Below are 10,056 nucleotides of genomic sequence, written 5' to 3'. Positions count from 1 at the left end.
ATTAAAATTCTTGACTGCTGGTCTTCTCCAGCATACCTAACTTACACCCGCAATGACCTAAATGACATAAGACGCCCACGTACACCTTTCTGTCTGAAATTCTTTCATAGGCTATGTACATCTACCCACGAGGAGACGGATCCCCACTCAGAGTCTTGACTCCAATCGGTTCCCGACCATCTTCCCACCAGCAGACGCCGGTCTTCCCTAAACTTCTATATCCAACAGCCACGGCACCTCAGTTGTGATAAATGAGGGAGGGCGAGCACTGTTTGTTTTACTTTCCGCACCCAGATTTAACCTACCGGTCTGGGGATTGAACCAGCAACCTCCCAGTAACAAGCTCACTTCTCTAACCTTTGGGCACCACTGCCCAGTTCATAGTTCATGGACCAATTGGGTGCGGGGCACATATTACATACTTTTAAGGAGTGCTAGATTCTTTCAGTTTCATTTGTAACCTGAACCTGCTATTACAGATTACACCGGCCATGTTGCTGCAGCTAAGATGACTTTTTGAATATCTTTAGGCTATATAGGCTGTATAAAAGCCGGCCCTCACAAGACCAGCACACAACGTCCCGATGGCCAGCCAGCGTCTGGTGATTAGTGTAGCAGTCTTAGGGCTAGATTTATTTGATTGGCAGCATTCAAACCAGCACAGATGAACCAAACAAGAGTTTTTCCCGCAACAAAAAGGTTAGGTGTGACCATTGCTTTAGTTAAAATGATTATACACAATGCCTGTCAGTTCTTCTGCCAAAATAAATCATATCCTGTCGACACCAGTAGTAAGGATGAATTATAAATGCTGTCATTTGAACTCAGCTTATGTAAACATCAGCAATGAGTAGAAACCTCTTTCTCAACAGAGAAAGAGTGTAGAGAGGCTTGTTCTTGTGAAAACTGATCCACAGTGACCAATGTTCACTTGCATCATAAAAATGTCTGAGTCCTTGAGTGTGTACAGCAGTCTAACAAATTACAATACACACAAACTGTAAGAAAACACAAAGCGACACACTCTCTTTTCTTCTCCTTCAATTAAGGTTGGCTTAATTACTTGCTCAATCCAAGCACCCTCGATGAGAAACCATTACAGAAGAAACACTGAACACAGACAAACACATTAGAGCATCAAACACATTACATTGCACTGCTCTCAAAACACTCACAGAGCAAGCGTTGCTTTTCATAGAGGCGGAAAAGGAAAGATTTCGAAAAAGCTGTACCTTTGCTTTTAGCTAGAAGAGCAGGAGGAGGCGGAGAGAGAACAGAGGATCCATAGCCGAAAGAGCCCGGACAGGGAGGAAGAAGAAGAAGAAGAGACATAAAATCAATTTCTAGCAGACACCAAACATATCAATGTATATATGAATACATGAGGATAAATGAATGTACAAAAGCAACAATAATGCAATTGCACATCACAAAACACTTAAAACATGCAACGAAATCAGGTAGAACCTCTCAATGTCACAACAACATTGCCCTACAAAGACAGTGAGCACTAATTACATAAATGGTCAAGTTGTAATTAAAAAAGGGTTTAAAGTTTTCAGGCTGGCCAGATTAACAAGTACTTTGTAATGCCTTCATTTTGTGAATTCTGGATTTGAATAATCTTCAGAAATTCAGAAAAGATGACAATGTATACCTATGTAGTTTGGTTTTTAGAAATAATCTTTATTTTGAATATTTACATTTGATAATAATTTAAATGTACCCATTTTGCCTTGTGTTCATTTGTCTATTTTTTAATCTTTATATTAAATTATTAATGTACTATATTTGATTTATGTTGTGTATAGCTCATTTTAAATTAGCCAAATTGATTGTATTAGTGCTAATCAGGGTTGGGAGGGTTAGTTTAAAAACGTATTACAGGTAATTACTAATTACTTATTCAAAATATGATCAGTAATGTAATCCAGATGCCACAATATCAAAGTAATGTCACCTGATTGCTTTTAGTTACTTTTGGATTACTTCAATACCAAATACATAAAGGCAAGAGAGTATCAAAGATGCGTTGTCTGCTTAGTGTATTTTTAAAGAAACATACAATAATAAAATCTCCCATTACCATTAAATCCAAATAGATGTTTTAAATGTTTTATATGATATGCCTTGCACTGTACGTCACCAATATGCCACAATCTGTCCCATCAGTGACAAAAAACATTGTTTTTTGCAGGTATTCTTGATGATATTTTAGAGTTAGTCATTTCCTGGAAAGTTATTTTAAAATGTTGATGACGCATCCTGCACTGGGGAGCGTTTATTAATTTCGTGTCCAATGAAAAGCTTTCTCAATTTTTATGAGGCTGCAGTGTTTCTGGGGGCCAACCGGGCTCCACTGATTACTGTGCATATACACAACTTTATTCACTGACTTTGGTGAAGATGGATCATATTTGATGGAGAAAACATTTTCTGTTCTTCTCTCTGATGTCGCCCTGCTGCTCTGCCTCAAAGTGGTGGAAGCCGGATCCGGGTGAGCGAGCAACAAAACCGCACTCATCAGCCTCCCAGTAAACGCGGCATGAACAGGACTGAACACAGCCCCAAAGACCAACAGAGGCTTTACAAAGCATCTCGATGGACATAAGACCTTGATGGATAGCTTTACTTTCTGCTAAACCGCTAACGTGAACTGTACCTCATCTGTCTGTATCTGTAGCTAATTAGCTTCACTCACTGGGAGCTGGAAGTCTGAAGACAGTCCACACAGAGTCTGCATGACAGGGTGGGGGCGTAACACACATTCAACTACTGTTAAGGCTCTTAATCAAGTACCTATTCCCCATGTTCAGGTTTATGAATCACAAAAAATTGGTGTAAAGAAAGAAGATGTTTTGTCTCTAACATTGTTGTCCATTTATGCTATTCAAATGACAGCTTCTAGTTTGAGAGTTAAATATGCGCATGATGCAGTTTTACTTGCCGAACATTAAAACAATCTGTAGTTTATGCTGAACATGCTGGGCGGGCACATGACATTTAAAAGGCGCAGTCAGTTCGTAGCTTTGGAATAGAAATGTAATTGTGACATTTCACATCGTCATTGAAATCCTTATTTTATTTCTCATTTTGCAGAACACGTTACTTTGAGATATTCAGGAGATTCAGAGCAAAATGTTTCTCATGTATAGAGAAAAACTCTGTTAAAACTTAAAAAATTAATAGCCGAGGCTTTTATTTTCTTCAATAACTGAACTAAACCTGCCTTAATTTGGGACAGGTGTCTATATGGGACAGGTCTTTTACCTTTCGCACAAAACTCTAGCGCAGCATAGATGGGAAATACTATCAAATTGTTCATTTAAACCATGAATGTTAATTGTATAAAAATTAGGCGAATAACATCAATTATGAATCATTCATTTCAATTATGAATGGAGTTCACAACTTGGATTAATTTTTATGAAAAAAAAAAAATTCATTATTTTGACCATTGGACCCTTACTCCCACAGTTTGCCTGTTTAATCCCTTCCTGCAGCCACACACTCATCCCAAGCCCTCTGCATCACTGTCTCCATCAGGGGTCTCATTTATAAACGGTGCAATCAATCAATTAATAGGCTACTTGCATGCAGAGTAATTTCCAGGAGGACAGATTACATTTAAAATGATGATATTTTTGTAAAAAATAACACTATTTTATTAAGTAAATCTTTCAGCTTATGTCATTTACAACAAGTCATATTTCTTTTAACTCATCGGCAGCCTCGTTAAGTGAGTGGACTGTTTGTGTAGCCTAAATAAAAGGTTTAAAGTAGAATGCAATTAGTTTTAGTTTATTGGTTGGTTAGAATTACAACATCAAGACTGGTATAAAATTACTGTGACACTTAATCTTCTAAATCGTGTGAATTCCATTTGTGCCAGAGGCTAAAGCGGCATGTTGCTCTGCTAAATTAGGCTTGGCTTCTTACCTTTTAACAATACTGTAAGGAGATGCTAATTATTCTCCATCAGAACTACATTTAGGTAGGCTGCTACCTGTTTGTTTAAAATAAATAACCATGATGTTTGTTGATTAAAATATCTTTTTCAATTACAATAAACTGGGAAAACAGTGAGTTGTAGCTATCTCACTAGGTAGCTTTAACTTAAAATAGCTCTCTTCTTGAGGCCAACGATTAAGGACTACAGTTACTGTAGTATGACTTTCCTGCTAATTTTACATTTTGTTTCCTTGGAATGTACATACTTCTATATGTAAAAGGGCTGCCCCCTAATAGTCGAGTAAACCGTATGTCAGTGAGAAGAGTGCAGAAAAAACACAACACCACCTCAAACTCCATTCGGGAGCTGCGCCTTGTCTTTTCTTTTGTAACACAGAAGTCACTTACCGGAACTAACTGCTGCTAACTCTAGCTGCCGTTTGCTAGTTAGCTCAGTTGTCGGTCCTACTATTCTACCCAGACTTGGAGCTCAGAGTAGCAGAGGGGGAGTGTTGCTGTTTGATTACAACACCAGCACAGGAGCTTTGGACCGCCGGGAAGAGGAGGTTTTCAGGAACGGGACGAGGGATTGAGTGGGGAATGCTGCCAGGGAGCATATAATTATATAATTGTTTTGATTTATTTTTTTTTTAAATACAACAAATGACAGATGGCAGTCTTTGCAACAGTGTTTTGACCAAATGTGTAGTTAATGTGTTTGGCTTCGTAGGGCAGTATATAACATAATATATATAAGAATAATAAAATCACGTATTTGACAATGTATATAGAACCATGCACTTGCATATACATTCCACACCAACACCAACACATGCTGCTCCAAACTAGAATCACAAACAAAACCAAGATATGATAGAAAAGAGGAAAGGAAAAGCATACCTTGTTCTGCCATCATATGTGCAAGGCCTTGATAAGATAAAAGAGAAGGAAGGGAAATAGTGAAAGAGAACACTTAGTTTCAATACTCTTTAGTATTGGGATGATACATATTTTTCCCCAAGAGGGAAAGCATGACATCAGAACACACAAACAGGTGACACAAGTTTCCTATGGCTGAGCAGGAGGCTTCTTAATAAGGAATACCAGTCAGTAGAAGTGATAGCCTCACAGTCACTGACCTGCTGTGTGGACCTAAACCTGCAGCAATAGATATGACACAGAGCAACAAATTCATGAATATGGAGTCATATTTCTGACCAAAATAGACTCTGTTTTAACTTTGTTTTAGGTCTCTACCATCTCCTATCTGACTTTTTAACTGCTAAAAGATCCACTATATTCACCAGCTAATCTCTGCTGTTTGGTGCTGGTGAGGTCGTGTACAGTGGGACAGCTTTTTCAGCGGTCTGCTTTGACCAAAAACGACGCCACGAGAGCCATGAGTGAACAGTTTAAACTCATGATGCTCCATAAAGTCCAAAGGAACTGCAGATTCAGGTGGTCGTTCTCTGTAGGGTCAACACGACAAGCAACGCACTTCACATTGTCATTTGAGACATTGTTATTAAGAAAATATCAATTACAGCCGCTTTAACAATGATCTTGTGATCTTGAAGTGATTTGATTTACAAAGTAATTTATTATATCTTATTGTAAATTGAGAGGAGGGTAAAAAAATAATTTAACCTACACCTGAATCAGTTCTCCAGCTGTAACAGATGTTAAAGCTGTCCAAAAAAAAACATCAGATCTGTGTGGAGCGATAAGGAGACTGTAACCTTCCTCAAATGTATACATGAAACAATGTCTTCCAGTGATTCAAGCTCTTTCAATTAAGTAATCTTGTGGGTGAAAACATGCATTCGTTTGCATTTTCTTTTGCAGATTTTTACAATATATCCAGTGTGAATGGGTGAATTCTATCCATTTGAATAATAATCTATAATAACTTTTAAATTTATAAAATATAAAATAATAAATTTGTAAAATAAGCTTTAATAATCACTTTCCAGGTAAGTACTGTTTCCTTGCCCAGTCAGTCTAGTGTGTCATTCTGTTAAACCCTGATGTAGCAGGGAGTCTACCTTTTAAGCTGGAGTGGTTCACGGTAGTCTGACAGTGCAGAATCAACAAGCCCATACTATGTTTGTATTGCCCTAACCTGTCTGAAATCTGCAGCTATACAAATAATTGCCATATATTTACATTGTGTTTTATTTTTTTCCCCATTTTAACTCACCTGGCATATTGTTGACCTCTGAAATAGAGGGAGACAGAGAAAACAAGCAAACAAAGCCAGCATTAGAAACACTCTTCTTACTTGCATGTTGACTGTCATGCAATAATTTCACAACAAATTGTACATACAAAGGGCTGGCAGTGGGCACAGCCATGTGTATGTTCTTTACAATGCAGAAGGTTTCAGCAATGACAAGTTAAACCATCATTCCGTCCCATTAGATGAAATTCAGACAGAAATATCCTGCGTGAAGAAAAAGACATTTCTTCCCTGCATGTATAAACACACTAGTGAGAAGCACACTTTAATATTTTTGGTATCTTTCAGTACAGTCATGTTAATTCATTTCATCAATATTTGCAGGACTTTTGCTAAATCATAGTAATCAAAACATAAAGTTAACAAAAAAAAAGTGTTGAGACCATACTGATGATTTTGCTTTTCTTAGAGCCACAGTGGTAATGGAGCAAAAGGATAAAGTTTGTTAAAGCCATGGGGCAAACACCAAACATCCAGGATTCCCCTGGAAACAATGAATCTCCACAACACAACGGTAGGAAAATCTGACCACATTTTATATCGCTTTTGTCATATTTAAAGTGGTAGACAAGTGGACATTTTGACCTGAGGGTGGCACTAGATAAATTGTCTGGGGTCAAAAAAACGTGTGTCAGCTTTCCTCCAACATGAAGAGAGTTGATCAAATGGTCATGTGGGAAAGCAAGGCTGGGTGATGTGCACGCGGTTATGTCTTGTTAAAGCTTCAGTTCCTCAGCGACCTTACTGAAGATGTTGATTTATTAGAGATTTTTATAGACACAAATACATACATACAAAATAATAGTGGAGGCTGTTTTGAGGAGCGGTGTATTGTGGCTTTCAGCGTGGATATACACAAACATGTGGGATTGTATTGTTCTCTTCGTGAGAACCAGTTTCAGTTTTGAACCACTAGAGTGAGGACATTTTGGCTGGTCTTCATTATTTCAAAGGACTGAAGGTTTAGTCTTGGTTTAAAGGTTCAGGTTAGAGTTAGGGTTAGGTAAGGTTAAAATAAGTAATATAAAACTCCAATTATAATTTTTTTTAATATTTAAAAGATCCTGTTTACACCTTAGGGGTGGGTTAATAACAATCACACCAGCCTCATGCAGTCTCCCATTCAAACAGTGCTGAAGAGGATTTATTCTGAGAATAAACTCAAAATTCAGACTTGTTTCTCAGAGTATCTTAAACTCAGATGTTTTACATGTGGCCCTAATGCTGTGATACGGTTCATCCCCTCTTCAAAGGTTAAAAAGTCCTGTTTTATTGCTTATAAGCTGCTGATCCTATGGGAATGAAAATAGTGCATTGAACTTGGGGTGTGGCTAGGGTGAGGTACACATGTAGGGGTGTGGATAAAAAAGGAACACAATTGGTCAACGCAATATATAACACATACAATAAGAGAACATAATAAATATAAATACAAAAATATACATAAAATGCTGGAAGTGGAGAATGCTTGTACCTGTAACATACATTAAACTTTACAAATCTTATACTTGTAGTTGGTTAATCTCACATACATAACGCAAGATTATTGAAGCAAAGGTTTACTACCAACAAAGATTAGTAATTTTGCTCAATTAAAACTTAAGTCTTTAGTAGGAGAACTCCTGCAGTACTCAGAATGACTCTATTGGACTCTGATATCAATCACATGTCTGTATGCTATAACAAATCTGGACATTGTCAGCTTAGCTAGGCTTAAAGAATGGAAGCAGAGGGAAACTGCTAGCCTGTTCAAAAATACATATACTAACACCTTAATCAGAAATGAACACTTTGTGTGTAGGAGTAAATACACAAGATGCAGAAATGTACAAATGACCATTTTTTTGTGGTTTCAGATCAAGGTGTATTGACTTCAAGCCTAGTGTCTGTGCAGTCTGATTATTTTTGCAGTTATAGGGGGAGTTACATGGTGGAAATATTGGCCAACCAGTGGCACCGGACGTGACCATATTTGGACGAGACGGTGGAGCTAACAGCCGTGAGCGAAGCTAGCTAGCTTGCTTAGCTAGGTGCATCTGTAATTCACGTCAACTGTCATTTTAACCGGGCACTTAACACTTTAGTCTTAAAACTAAATGTACTCACCAGAGAAAGTGAACAGCCAACTCCTAATAAGCTTTTTCAACGGTGCTGCTTAAATTTACACAGTGCCGTGGGTACGAGTCACTCTAGCCTGATTGCCAGGTTGCCATGGTATAGTGAACATCATATTGTATTGAAGAAGACATGAAACTAGCGATTGAGACCATAAACTCATCAGGAAAGTGTTTCATGAGGTAATAAATCAGGTGAGAAGAAGCCTCATTGTGCCATTATTTCTAATGGAGCCAGACTTCTTTCTGCAACCAGAAGAGTCGCCCTCTGCTGGCCGTTCAATAGAATACAGGTTTAAGGGACCCACTGGCTTCACGTCTCAGACCGGAAGCTTCCAACTTGGTGCAATCGCTATAATTATGGTCCGGTTCAGTTCAGGCAAATAAAATTACTTGTTTATGGTTGGGAAAGATTACAACAAACTATGTTGACTGCTGGCAGGACTATATTAATACAGCAGTCCACCTTTTCCCTATGAGGTGTTGCACCAGATAGACATTCACTCCCAGAACATATAGTTGCTTGTCAGGTTAAGTGTTCGACAAAATGACCAATGCTGTAATTTTTGCTGAGAACGACAGAAGGGATTACTGGGGGCAGAGTAGATAAAAGATGGAGAGATCAGATTAACAAATTCATCTTCTAACTCTCTCTCCTACTCGTCATTCAAAGCCCAGTCTGTCCTGATGATCAGCTGTATTCACTCGCCCTCCCACCTGCTCCATCATTATTTTGTTCTCTATCTTGACCCATTTCCTTTGGCAATTTACTGCCCCTGTGTTGTGCCTCTGTTTCTATCTCTCACTCTCACACACACACACCAAAGTAATCAGGCTTTGATGTGTGTGTATGCACAGAGAGAGGCAAGCGAACACATACATATACTGTATTTAATAAGGTACCAACCAGTCAACAAACCAATCGAATGCTCACGGGTACAATTCCCAGTTGCAAGCTAGCCAGCATTTAACTCAATGCAATTACTGTATCAGGGGGCTCTGAAACATTTTTTTCTGTGTTATGAATGTAGCAAATATACATATCCTCCAGCTCTCCTCTGAAGTTCCCCTTAAAAATAAAATCCAATCAGATCACCATTCTTTGGGGTGACTCACCGTCGCTTTGACAAACTTATTTATTCATCAGTGGACACATAATCTAGGTAAGAGTATGACTCGCTCTTTTAATTCAATACCCAAAAGGTGAGGCAAGGATAGCGAGGGATTACGGCTCAAAGTGGATTACTTAAAGGGATGATTCATGATGTGGTGGATAAATTGGGAGAGTGTAGTGATTAATATGCATTTCAAATTCTACTTTCTTTCATCACTGCTTACCAGATTGTTTTATACATGTTATTAACATGGCAGGTAAACCAGTATATGAATCATTATTTTAACAGCTATAACCTCCTTGCTGACTGATTTCACCAGCAGCTATGTTTCACGTTGATATGAGCATACGGGCGGCTGCAGAAACAGTCAGGGAGGGCGGCTGAAGCCATCTGCTCACGTTGTGGTGTAAATGGCATACAGCTGATAGATCGTCGGCTGGGTAACAGCAGCATAGTGCCGAGACTTGAGACAGACTGAAAGGGGTTGTTTTTTCTAGTTTCTGCACGACAAACAGAGGTGTTGTGAAAGTGAAATACTGAGTTTATAGTGTCTTTGAACTAAAGAAAAAATACCCATATTATTTTCTACATCAGTCCAGCCACCGTGGTTGGAGAAGCTAGGTTTCGTGTATTTTTT

The 10,056-nt window shown here is 38.4% G+C and overlaps 1 protein-coding gene across 1 annotated transcript in view; it reads right to left on the bottom strand.

Annotated features, from left to right (window-relative positions):
* nrxn3a (neurexin 3a) overlaps positions 1-10,056 on the bottom strand; it is a 198,669-nt gene that overhangs the window by 163,359 nt on the left and 25,254 nt on the right. Inside the window, exons 3-4 of the mRNA XM_046062612.1 lie at positions 6,152-6,169; positions 4,852-4,878 (exon numbers count right to left, since the gene is read on the bottom strand). Of these exons, the coding sequence (XP_045918568.1) occupies positions 4,852-4,878; positions 6,152-6,169 (45 nt within the window). The remainder of the gene's footprint in view (positions 1-4,851; positions 4,879-6,151; positions 6,170-10,056) is intronic.

Source organism: Micropterus dolomieu, linkage group LG11, assembly GCF_021292245.1.
Source record: "Micropterus dolomieu isolate WLL.071019.BEF.003 ecotype Adirondacks linkage group LG11, ASM2129224v1, whole genome shotgun sequence".
In the NCBI taxonomy this organism is placed as follows: domain Eukaryota; kingdom Metazoa; phylum Chordata; class Actinopteri; order Centrarchiformes; family Centrarchidae; genus Micropterus; species Micropterus dolomieu.
The sequence above is the reverse complement of the archived record's forward strand: the minus strand, read 5'-3'. Positions and strand labels throughout refer to the sequence as shown.